The sequence below is a fragment of the Heteronotia binoei genome, chromosome 2, assembly GCF_032191835.1.
Source record: "Heteronotia binoei isolate CCM8104 ecotype False Entrance Well chromosome 2, APGP_CSIRO_Hbin_v1, whole genome shotgun sequence".
Classification (NCBI taxonomy): domain Eukaryota; kingdom Metazoa; phylum Chordata; class Lepidosauria; order Squamata; family Gekkonidae; genus Heteronotia; species Heteronotia binoei.
In genome coordinates this window covers 61714186-61727317 of record NC_083224.1, presented here as the reverse complement: position 1 = coordinate 61727317, position 13132 = coordinate 61714186, and the positions used below count along the sequence as shown (strand labels likewise).

Below are 13132 nucleotides of genomic sequence, written 5' to 3'. Positions count from 1 at the left end.
TGGTGTACCAACCACCTAATGCACCACCAGAGAGCCTACCTGCCCTGTTGGATGCAGTGTCCACTTGGGCATTGGACTTCCCCAGACTTTTAGTCCTGGGGGATTTCAATGCCCATGTTGATGATGCGGCATCCTCGCAGGCGCAGGACCTGATGTCATCCATGGAGACACTGGGACTCAACCAATTTATATCAGTTCTTACACACCGGGCTGGACACATGCTAGACCTGATCTTCGGGGATATCAGTGGATCTGATGGCAGCAAATGCTATCCCAGACCACTATGCCTTGAAAGTCTGGCTGGACCTGCAGCTTCCACCCTGTTTAGGCAGCGAGTGGATTCACACTCGCCGCGGAGCCAAATGGACCCAGAGCAGTTTCAAGAGGCCCTGTGGGATCCAATGCCCCCTGGTGGGTCATTAGATGAGCTTGTGGAGGACTGGCATTCCCGACTCTCCACTACCATCAATGACATCGCCCCCGGCGCCCTCTTCACTGACGTGCCAAAGCAGCTCCCTGGTATTCCTTGGACTTGCTAAGGATGAAACGACAGCTTTGACAGTTAGAGGGAGTGTGGCGGCATACTCGTGATGAAGAGTCCAGAACCTCTTATAGAACGCTTATGAAAGTCTATGAGAAGGCTATGAAGTCCGCTAAGAAAAACTTCTATGCGGCCTCCATAGAGTCTGCAAAGTCGCACCCAACCCAATTATTTAGAGTGATTCGGTCTCTGACAACTTTGCCATTGAGCAATCAAAAAGACAGGGAATTGGATACTGGCTTTGAGGCTTTTGCAACGCATTTTGCAGATAAAATCTTGACTATTCACCAGGATCTCCCAGCTATGGTCGATACAGTATGTGAACTGGAAGCCCCTTGGCCATCAGATGGTCCGGTATTGGACCACTTCAGTCAACTCACATTGGAGGATGTAGACAGGATCCTGGCTGCAGTGAAGCCTACCACCTGCCCCCTGGCCTTCTGTCCATCCTGGCTTTTGAAGACTTGCCAGGATGACATCAGGGATTCTCTGGATGATATTGTTAACCTGTCCCTGACAAGTGGGACATTCCCAGAGATGTTAAAGGAGGCTGTAATTTGGCTGCTTCTGAAAAAACCTTCGCTAGACCCTAGAGTACTAGCTAACTACTGCCCAGTTTCGAATTTGGCGTTCCTGGGAAAGGTAGTTGAGAAAGTGGTAGTGGAGCAGTTGCAGGTTTTCCTGGATGAAACATCCACCCTGGACCCATTCCAATTCAGTTTCCGCCCGGGCCATGGGACAGAGATGGTATTAGTTGCCCTCACAGATGACCTTCTTGATCTATCAGCAGCATTTGACATGGTCAGTTATGACCTATTGACCCACTGCCTCGCCGGTGCTGTGGTGCAGGGGGTAGCCTTGCAATGGTTTTCCTCCTTCATCTGGGGATGGGGACAAAGGGTGATGCTTGGAGAGCAGACCTCCCTGTGACACCCACTTATATGTGGAGTGTCGCAGGGAGCTATCCTCTCACCCATATTATTTAACATCTATATGCGCCCCCTTACCCAGATTGCCTGAAGTTTTGGACTGGGTTGTCACCAGTATATTGATGACACCCAGCTCTATCTGTTGATGGACAGCAGACTGTCTTCTGCCCCTGAACAACCGTCTGAGGCGGTAGGAGCTGTGGCTGGATGGTTACAGCAGAGCTGACTGAAGTTAAATCCAACTAAGACGGAGGTCCTGTACCTGAGTCAAGGGGGGTGGGTGGGCTCGTGCATCCAGCTCCCAGCCTTGGGCGGCACCATTCTGGTGCTGGCCCAATAGGTGAAGAGTCTGAGGGTGATTCTGGATGCCTCCCTCTCCATGGAGGCCCAGATCACTGTAACTCGCTCTACACTGGCCTGAAACTGATCCAGAAACTGCAGCGGGTGCAGAATGCGGAAGTTCTCTTGCTGACTGCATCACCTATATGGGTGAGTGTTTTGGTGTTCTGCAACGTGCACTGGCTGCCTATAGAATACCGGATCCGTTTCAAGGTGTTAGTCTTGACTTTCAAGGCCTTGCGTGGCCTGGGACCAACATACCTATTGGACCATCTCCTCCCATATACGCCCTGGAGGTTGCTTCATTCGGCCTCCCAAGATCTTCTGATAGTCCCTGGTGCAAGAGATGCCCATCTTGCCTCCACCAGGGCCAGAACTTTTTCAGTCCTGGCCCCGACCTGGTGGAATCAGCTCCCTATGGAGATCCGGGCCCTACCTGGCCTATTGGCCTTTCATAGGGCCTGCAAAATGGAGCTGTTCCGCCAGGTCTTTGGATGAGGCAGCGGGCATCTATTTATCGATCAGTTGGCCTCCCCCCTACTGCTTTGCTGCTTTGCTGCACTACTGTACTGTGGTGCTGTATTGTGGTACTACTTTGTGCTATATCACCTTGTGGTGATGTCATCTTGCTGAGTCATTTTGCTGCACTTTGATGAATGTTGTAATTAGTCTTATGATTTTATTTCTATTTGATGTACTCTGCTCTCAGCCCCCAATGGGGGAATGGGTGGAATATAAATAAATATTTTGTGAGTTTTCCTCTCTTCTCCCTGTGAAATCCTGGCTGTTTTGCTGCTGCTTCCATGGACCTCTACAAGATCTGGTAATTATAGACCTTTCCCCCTCAACTATTCCTGCTCCTCGCTATTTTTCTCTTAGCTAGTTTGCATGTTTTGAGTGTATTTGTGTGTGTGTTGTCCTTTTATTTATCTTTTAATAAAAAGTCTTTCTGGTTGAACATCTGCCTGGTTTATTTGAGAGTTCTCGTAAAAAAGAAAAATCCTTGAATACATTGTGAGAGATTCCAGTTACCTGCCTCTCGCTCTGTCTCCTTAAGCTAATTCCCCCCAATTAAATAGGAGACTAGTATTTTGGGTAACAACAGGGAGGCAGAAATTTGGCTTTGGCAGCTCAGCAGGCACACTTGAATCCTCTTCAGCCATGCCTGTCCCAGGTGGTTGCCAGGGCAATGACTAGGAAGCAGGTCTTCTTCCCCTCCAGAGGGCTCCTCAGGTGTGTTAGTTGAGAGCAGTGGTCCTCCTCCAGCCAATCCAGTGTGTCCCTTACTTTTGGCCGCAACAGGCCTTCCATCAGAGGAGCATTTTAGCTTCCATGTCCACCTCTGCATTACTGAATTTCCACAAGACAATCTGCTTATTCCCATCCCATCTGAGAATTCTGGAAAGATTATGCCACCCTAGATGCAAAAAAATTCATTACTTACTGCTCCAAGGAGGCACTGAGATTCACGGGCAGCTCCACAACATCCAAAGAATCCCACTGTCATCATAAGTATACCTGCTCCCACAAGCACATAGAGTCCTATGGAGGAATCCAGAGATGGGAGGAAAGAAAGGAGAAAGATAGGAGAGGAGAAGAGGGAAGAGAATTAGTGAGAAGCTTCTACCTATGAGTTAGGATGTTTCTCATCTGCTTTCTATCCCTTCAAGTGCAGAACTGGTCAATACAACACCCTTTTGTCACGAAATAGGCCAATAATGCACTCAGCATCCAGATTCTAGGATGCTGTGTATACCTAATAATCCTTTGGAGAGGACAGTTCATTTCACGATTATGCTGAACTGCATCATAACCAAAGTTGCACACTGTCTTGCTGTTCAGCACACAGAATAGAAATACAGATGCAAGAGTGCAAACACAGCCTTGGAGTCCAACAGCTGAGAGACATGTGATGGCAAAAGAAAGAAGCTCTAACCTACAGCAGACAAGATTTATGTATTATTAAAATAAAATGAAAAGCCAAAGCTGCTCCACTAGAGGGAGGAATATGCCCTTCAGATAAGACATACTTTTGCAAACATTTTTATACCTTAGTGGTTTGCCCTTTTCTTTAACCATAAGATTTACTTTTCATACTTCCATCTTAAGTCTGATGGAGACTCCTGATGGGTTTGAAAGCTTGCACAATGCATTTTGCATATCCATATTTATTTATATCCTGCTCACACATGCTATATTTATCTGCTTAATTTTTACCCTGCCCTTCTCCTCAGTGGATACCCAAATCAGTTTACATCATTCTCCTCTCCTCTATTTTATACCAATACGAGCCCTTTGAAGTAGGTTAGGCTGAGTGTATGTGACTCGCTCAAGATTGTATCTATGATGGGGTGGTGGTGGCGGCTGCTTGGCTTTTATGGACAAAAGTCCTTTGTGTGAATCTGCCCTTTCACTTTCCAGTTGTATAGCTCTGTAAAAACTAAGTGGCTGAAGTCCCACATCTGGATGGCAAGCGCAATCCATGCTGCTCTGAGATTTCTGAGGGAAGAAAAGGCTATCTGTATGACAAAATCCAAATGTGGACCAGATAACTTTGGGGAAACAGTAGCAAAAGAACAGGGCTGTGGTTATCACCTGACAAGTGACACAGAGTTGCCCTCTTGTTGACTACCAAAGCTAATACTTTCTAAAGCAGGGGTGTCAAACTCATTTGTTATGAGGGCTGGATCTGACATAAATGAGACCTTGTTGGGCCGGGTCATGTTGGGCCGGGCCATGTGTGTACCTATTTAAGATTAGGAAACAGAGATATAAATTTTATAATGAACACAAACACAATTATATATATATATATATATTTAAAATTAAAACATGCTTGGTCTTAAAGATGCTTTCTTTGTATCTTTCCCATGGGATCCAGGGAACTGGGCAAAGGAAGTTCTGGCTCTTTCCTTCCTTCCCCAGGGGGGGAAGGAGCCTCAGCCAATGGAGAAAACAGAGGGTTTACTCTGGGGCTCCTGTGCAATTGAGCAAGCCTTGCAAAGCAAGCTGTTATGCAGAAGGAAGCAAGATATAGGGAGAAGGAAACAGGTGACAGTGAGTTGCTTGGGGGCCTGTTAGGGGTCCTCTGGGGACCTGATTTGGCCCCCAAACTGCATGTTTAACACCCCCATTCTAAAGGAAGTTTGTAACTATAGCAAAGAATGCACTTCAGACATCCTCAGTCATATCCTGTCTATGGGCCCGTTACTAATTCACTATGCTGTCTCTTGCATGTCTTCTTGGCTTTGTACTTCCCTATATTCCTGGCTGCCTTCCTTATCTCAAAAGCAAAGCTGCAATCCCTTGAGGCATGACGCCCAGATATGGCCACTCCAAAGGGACCTAATTGCCAGGCAATTTGCCCTTGCTTCAGTAGCTTTTAGCATTTCACTTGTATGACTCACTAAGCTGAACTGTCATCTCAAAGCAAAGCTTCCCTTTTAAGGCATCTGAGGAAAAAGCTTCTCTAACCTCACTCATTGTGGATGAAATTCCTTGTGGAAGAGAAAGTGCTGTGTACCCTGTAGAGAGCTGCTCTTGACTAAGGGGAAAAGCTACCTCTTAACTTTCCCTTTTAAAAGCGTCTGCCCTGCCCTGCAGAGACTGAGGCTGAGCAGTGTCTGGTACTACCCTTCCCCAGTGCTGACTTCAGCTGGAAAATATGAATGACAGAGATTTAAAGGCTCCTATTGACACACATATCCACCCAACATTACTCAAGCGAGATAAGGTCATTTTGGTTCAGGACTGTTGATGTAATTCCTAGTATTTACAGAGATGGCCAGCTTCTGTACTCTCAAGGGCCATGCTTATTTCTGGACAGTGTCCCGGGGGCTGGAAGTGGCATTTGTGACATGAACTTTTCATACTTCGGGGAGGAACAGTGACTCAGTAGTAGAGTATCTGTTTGGTAGGGAGACGGTCCCAGGTTCAATCCCCGGCATCTCCAACTAAAAAAGGGTCCAGGCAAGTAGGCGTGAAAAACAGCTTGAGACTCTGGAGAGCCGCTGCCAGTCTGAGTAGACAATACTGACTTTGATGGATCGAGGGTCTGATTCAGTATATGGCAGCTTCATATGTTCATATGAACTGACCTTTTCACAAGTGGTCAGGTTCCCTAATAATTATGAAGTCAGCAAATCTACTTTTTACATTTTTACCTCTCCCTTCTTCCAAGGAGCTTAGGGTAGTATATTTGGTTCTCCTCATCTCCACTGTATCCTCACAACAACCCTGTGACTGGCCCAAGATCAACCAGTAAGCTTCATGGCTGAGTGGTGATTTGAACCCAGATCCCTGAGACCCTATGGCACTCTTAATGCTACCCCGTAATGAGAACATTACAATTATGGAGCATATGTCCTCAAGGGCATACAAGATGTGACAGTGTCCTGTCACCACCCAGAGAATGCCATTGTCATTTAAAGTCATTTAAAAATGCCACAAGGCCCAATCCTAATTGGACCCTCAGCATGGCACTCTTGTTCCATTACCTTTTCAAATGCTGAAACAGCTGTGTGTGTGCATGTCTGGATGTTTTGGCAACTGTTAAGTCAAAGGAAGGAGGGATTACTAATGCCTCAGCCTGCTACGCTGCCCTCACCTTACTGCTTACATCAAGGTGCCCCTGCTTACATCAGATTTTCAGACTGCTAGATATTGGGCCTACAACTATGACATCTATGACACTTACATCTATATCTTAATCTATAAAATGCGCTGTACCATCCATGCTGCATATTTTGATTATTTGTTGATTGTTTTATGGTTTTATTGTTGCATTTTTACTGTTTTATTGTGCTTGTGATCCGCCCTGAGCCCATTATGGGGAAGGGCAGACTATAAATCTACTAAATAAATAAATGACTTTTAAATGGTGGCAGTGTTCTCATAGTAGCCACAAGGATGCTGTCTCAACTCGTTTGGCCCTAAGACTGGAATATTACATGCAAAAACTGAAGTGTGAGGTAACACAAAGGTGTGGTTTCCTTAACCACATGATAAACATTTGGCAGGACTTTCAGGGCCAGGTAAAATTGTTTTGGGTATGCTAGCTGGCCATCTCTGATTTAGACAAGGTTCCTCTACCTTTCTTTCCTTTCCCTCCTGTTTTAGGAATGTCTAATTTGAGGCTGGGAAAGGAAGCAACAACCTCATAACATGAATTTGCACCTAATATCAAAAAGCATTTTGTGTAATAGCTAAGGATAAACAGGGCTTTTGCCTTTAGTGATGAATGCAAAATTCCATCACTCTGCACAGTTAATGGAGTGACCGGAGAGGACTTCACAGCTGCAAAGTGGGTGGAGTATTGTGTGTGCCTAAGTTGGAAGCTGACAGTGTTCCAGGCAGGCAAACTGTATGTTGCTCCTTCCCTGTTTCAGAGCCCTGTCTCAAAGGTGACATGCAAACCTTCAGCCAGTGTTTTTGCACATAATTAACCTCAGAGGAAGTTTACTTGTTTATGCAGCCAGCACTAATGTGCTAGAAACCCCACAGCACCACTCACATTCGGGCTAATGATGTAACTCCTTCCCAGCACTGTCAGTGACTGCTACCATTGTAAAGGAGTCCAACTTGGGGAACAGACAATACTTTGTTAGACTGGGGTGGGGGGAGTTCAGGCATCCAGTATCTGCTGTATTATCTTTATGCACATATCCAGAATCATCCCACTAAATATCTATAGACTTCTGAAGCTTGGATTCCACCTACAAACTGGAACAAGTCACATGCCAGGAAGCTTCCTAAGTTGTAAAAATGGTGATTTTTTTTTTTGTTATCCATTCTATCTCACAATTCACCATGGAATTCAAAGTGACATTTTGGCCTTATCGTAAGTCTGAGAGGTAAGTTATGCTCAACCAGGGCTGCTGAAGATACCCAGTAGGCTTCAGAGATGAGAATGGGAAGTGCTAAGATTTGGAAAAGCAGGTAGAGAAAGGCAAATTGGGCCCAAATTCAACTGATTCATAATGGGCTTCCCCCAGCAGCAGCCCTCTGCCATCATCAACTACTTCCCTACTCAAATTGGTGACACAGCAACAACAGGGCAAAAGCGATGAATCAGTGTTTGTTGAAGCAAGGATTTGAATGACGGTCTACAAAAGGAATCCCACAGCACTGGATAGTGATCTTTCACTCTGTTACAAAAGTAATATGGAGCTGGACTATCCTGTGTAAGCAAGCTACTCCATTTGTGAACAACTGATATAGCACAGTGACAGCACAATATCCAACACTGGGGGAATGCAGCCCTGCTAGTTTCACAAACTAACTACAGTTAAAATAAACTATGGTTTTGTGTTATGTGTGAAGCAAGCCATTGATCCTCTTGGGTTGCCAGGTTGTTAGAGTTGCCAATCCCCGGGTGGGGGCAGGTGATCCCCCAGTTTGGAGGCCTTCCCCCCACTTCAGGGTCATCAGAAAGCGGGGGGGGGGCGGGAAATGTCTGCCGGGCACTCCCTATTTCCTATGGTGTTTTGAGGAGAGACATTGGATGCTACACTGCAAATTAATAATGGAGAATTTATCAGTGGGTATCTGGGGCTCAGGGGGGCTGCTTTTTGAGGTAGAGGCACCAAATTTGCAGTGTAGCATCCAATGTCTCCCCTCAAAACACCCTCCACGTTTCAAGAAGATTGAACCAGGGGGTCTAATTCTATCAGCCCCCAAAGAAGGTGCCCCTTTATCATTATTTCCAAATGGAGGGAAGGCATTTAAAAGGTGTGCAGTCCCTTTAAATGTGATGGCCAGAACTCCCTTTGGAGTTCAATTATGCTTGTCACAACCTTGCTTCTGGTTCCACCCCCAAAGTCTCCTGGATCCACCCCCAGAGTCCCCAGTTATTTCTTAAATTGGACTTGGCAAACCTACAGGTTGTCAAGCTGAGGTTTGTTAGAAGCTGGCAACACAGGGCAAGGTGTAACCAGTAAAACCATTCCCTCAATAAAAATTACCCTTTCGTCTCCTCAATGAATAGCATTCCAAGTGTAATAATCAAGAATACCATTTTAGTAGTATGAAAGCTCATAAATGAGATTCCCATGGGCATAAATGGGCCTAGAGTTTCATTCTACTTAACCAGCTATTAAAAGGAAATTAAGTTCTCTCCAGTTTGAATGAAAATCCAGAGAGTTAATGGCTCAAGATAATTAGAAAATCCTGCATTTCAATTTTCCTTCCATCCTGTCCCATAGCTCTTCTGTAATGAAATTGAATCTTTTCCTTTCTCATGTTTTACTGCAGTAAAACATTTGGAAACCTTTCATGTAATCAGATTATAATTGTGATTAAGTACTGCACAAATACTGTACTAAATGTTCATTCTTTCCTCCTGCATGTTTACCAAAACAAATTATTTAGGATTCAGAATGCAATGCTTCCCAACTTAAAATAATAGGACCTGTGTACTCACAGTAGGCAGCATGCTTTACTCTATGTTAAACTGAAGAAAAAACAGGGATAAAATTGTGTTTAGATTTTATTCTCTGTTGATCTCTATACTTCCATTCTCTTTTAGGTATAGTTTACATATTGCAGCTACTACATGAATTTTGCGTTAAAGTCACTCAGTGAGAAGGCAATGTATACATCTTCAGCTTCAGTATGTGCAACTGGACCCCCTTCCCTTTTAAGGGTTTTTGATCACATGTATTGAAGTGGGGACAAAATGTGTTGCCTTCTTCACATGATGACCATGGCAATCAAGTGGATTGCACATAGTGCACTCTCCCAGTACATGAAGTGCTCAGATCCTAAGGATTGAAAAGGGCTCGTGTTCTGAGGCTGGTCAAAGATCACACTCTGCAAAAATGATGGAGAAAAATTAAGGGTTTTCAGTGACTTATCCAAAGTTATATCAAATGCTTGTTTATATTGCACATTTGCAGAGGCTTAGTGCTCTGTTAAAATCCAGCTGCTTGACCTAAAATGTGTATGTTCTGAAAACATTTGGAATTGATGTAGGCACTCTTGGTAGAATTGTTTACACAGGCCAAGTGGGAATTTTTTAAAGAGCAAATGGGGGAAATGGTAACTTTAAGCTTTGTCAGGAGTTCAGTTCAGTTCTGCAATTTCTTATATTCATCTGCCCTGCTAAGGCCACACTGAATAAAACTTTAAAACTGTTTCTGAATTTGGGATTTTTCAATGATGGAAAAAAGAGAAAATAATGTTAAATTGTATAAAATAAAAAACAAAGATCCAGTAAAATTTGAATTTTGTAGACTCATATCCTCACTGATTATAAAATATTAACAGCAATTTTACCCAATTTTAACTGGAGTTCTAAGAAAACATTCATATATATCAAGTCCATCTGTTCTTAGAAACTGCTAAGGTCAATACTGGATATTTGCTTAACCTTTTGGTGGCATTGAATGTAATGTAAAGTAGCAGACTGAAATTATGTATACTAATCCAATAGATCAAATAAGGGGAAACATCGGAGGATGGTCACCATTCTCTTTATCACATGGAATTAATTTTTAAAGTAATTATAGATCAGATAAACCCATGATAAGACCATGCTCTACATAGTCTGCATATACATGTATGAGACAAGATTTTTCGAACTCATAATTCTTTAGTAAGACTTTTGTACGAGGTTTGCAATTTTTAAGGGTTTTAATAACATTGAAAGATAATCTCAGAAGGTGACAAAGTCCTGATAATGAACTGAGAAAGATAACACTAAAACAAATGAGAATACTAATGACCATTAAAATAAAATAATAAACAAAAAGGACTCCAAGAAAATTTGGCATAAAACACAAGACAAGGTGGGGCCTGAAGATCTCCCTGGATAATTACAACTGATCTTCAGCTTACAGAATTTAGTTCCCCTGGAGAAAATGGCTACTTTGGGAGGTAGACTGTATTGTCAGGGAAGGGTTGTGACTCAGTAGCAGAGCATCTGCTTCACATGCATAAGGTCCCAGGTTCAGTCCCCGGCATCTCCAGTTAAAAGGATCAGGCAGTAGCTGATGTGAAAGACCCCCACCTGGGACCATGGAGAGTCGCTGCAAGCCTGAGTAGACAATACTGACCATGAGGGACCAACGGTCTGATAAATTCAGTATAAGGCAACTTTGGGTGTGTTCATGGCATTATACCCCATTGGGGTCTCTCTCCTCCTCAAAGCCTACCCTTTCAGGCTCTATTCCCAAATTCTCAAGAAGTTCCCAAACTATAGTTGGCACAGGAAAATAAAAAAGAGCAACCCTAAGCAGGTCTTCTCATAAGTAAATCCAATTTTATTCAGTGGTGCTTACTCCTAGTAAAGGTAGCCCCCTGTGCGAGCACCAGTCATTTCCAACTCTGGGGTGACATGATGTGACGTTTTCATAGCAGACTTTTTACGGAGTAGCTTGTCTTTGCCTTCCCCAGTCATCTACACTTTACCCCCAGCAAGCTAGGTACTCATTTTACTGTCCTTGGAAGGATGGAAGGCTAAATCAGCCTTAAGCCAGCTATCTGAACCCAGCTTCTGCTGGGATCAAACTCAGGTTGTGAGCAGAACTTGGACTGCAGCTTACCACTCTGCACCACGGGGCTCCTTGCTTACTCCCAGCCAAGGCTTTTTTGTAGAAAAAGCTTAGCAGGAACTTATTTGTATATTAGGCCACAGCCCCTGACACCAAGCCAGCTGGAATTGTGTTCCTGCTCAAAAAAAGCCCTGCTTCTAGCTTAGTGTTCTTAAGATTGTAACAAAAGTCAATTATAGCCTTCTGAATAAACCCCTCAAAGGCCTGAGCACTGATTGCCTGCAGTGCAGTCAACTCCATGAACTGAACTCAGATCTTCACGTCCTATCTGATGTCTCCCTCCACTCCTTTCAATATATTTCTTCATTACAAGCAGCTGGTTTTAATTATTTGAAATCTTGTCTGCTGGAGCCATGAAATCCCCACAGAGATTGGAGGCAGCTGGTACTTACAGCAAAACAACAAAGTGTTTGGTCCCTCAGCACTGTTTGCTTGTAAATTCAGTGGGGGATTCCTGCAAGCAGGTGCAAAACAGCTAATGGCTAGTGAAGCTTAGGTACAGAAGCATATTTTACTCTGGTTTATATATGCACATAATCCATTATCACAACTACAGATCACACTTCTCAGTGGCAAAGCTATTAACACAGGAAAAGAGACAGATTGAGAACAAAGGGATGCGCACTACATACAAGATCCTTGACCCCAATCTGTCTTAATACTGATCATTGTTCATTAGAGGTCGTATTTTAAAGTTTGGAGCAGGCTTATCTTGCTCGTTCTCACAACAGCCCTGTGAGATGTCAGAATTATTCAAGTCTGACAAATAAGAGAAACAGAGGGAGCTCTTTCTCATACTCAAGTCCACTCTAACCACTTGACACACCACACTGGTTTCTCTTATTAATATAATGAATTCAGTCATGCCTGAAGCAGAAACAAGATCATTATGGGTACAATAATCTAGATATTCAAGGTATATTCTAGACAATCACAGCAGGTAATAGTCATGGACTAGAGTACAACTAGTGTTGCCAACCCCCAGGTGGCACCTGGACATCTCCTGGCTGCTATTACAGTGGATCTCCAGACTGTCAAGAAACTGGTTTTCATAAACCATTTCTTGTTCAAATTTCAACACTGGTTCATGCTCTTGGCCTAGTAAAGAGGCCTAGCAAAATACTTTTTCTCCTGAAACAGTAAGCTGTTAGACGCTTAAAAGGATAAGACAGAGGAGAGGTAACCCAACTGCCAGTCATCCCATTAAGCCAGTAGCTGCAAGGACATGAGGTAAGGGAGGATGCATTCCATCTCATTAAGACTTGAGATCATAGGAGGGAGAAAGGTTGAACCTGACACAGCTGCAGAACATCTGGTTGACTGACAAGTTCCTCTGATTGGTCAGATCACCACCTTAGCAACAGGTCAGGTGGTCAGGTTATATCATTTGCCCTGTATTTGATTAGCTAATTAGAATCAGGCCAACAGTGACCTTGGGCATAAGGTTTTCATTCCAGCCCATTGATACAAGTCAAAAGCACGTTAGGTTACAATTAATGTTGGATTCTAAGCATGATACAGGCCTCTGCAGTTAACTACTGTGTTCATGACCAGTGTGCTGGGCATTTGCTATTGACTAGCCCTGTGCTTGGATTAGCCTGGGTGTTATCTTGTTTGGTGGGTCTTACTGACCAGAAACCTTGTCTTGGTCTTCGAAGCTTGGAACCTTGAAGACTTCAGTCTGCTGTTGGGTAATATCTGAAATCTTGAGCCATTGTTTGTAAAAGTGCTTATTTTAACTTTTAGCTTTGTTATTTTATCCTTACTGTCAA

The 13132-nt window shown here is 43.8% G+C and overlaps 1 protein-coding gene across 1 annotated transcript in view; it reads right to left on the bottom strand.

Annotated features, from left to right (window-relative positions):
• Positions 1-13132, bottom strand: part of TSPAN2 (tetraspanin 2) — a 75182-nt gene that overhangs the window by 12320 nt on the left and 49730 nt on the right. The window contains exon 3 of the mRNA XM_060233251.1: positions 3254-3351. Within this exon, the coding sequence (XP_060089234.1) occupies positions 3254-3351 (98 nt within the window). The remainder of the gene's footprint in view (positions 1-3253; positions 3352-13132) is intronic.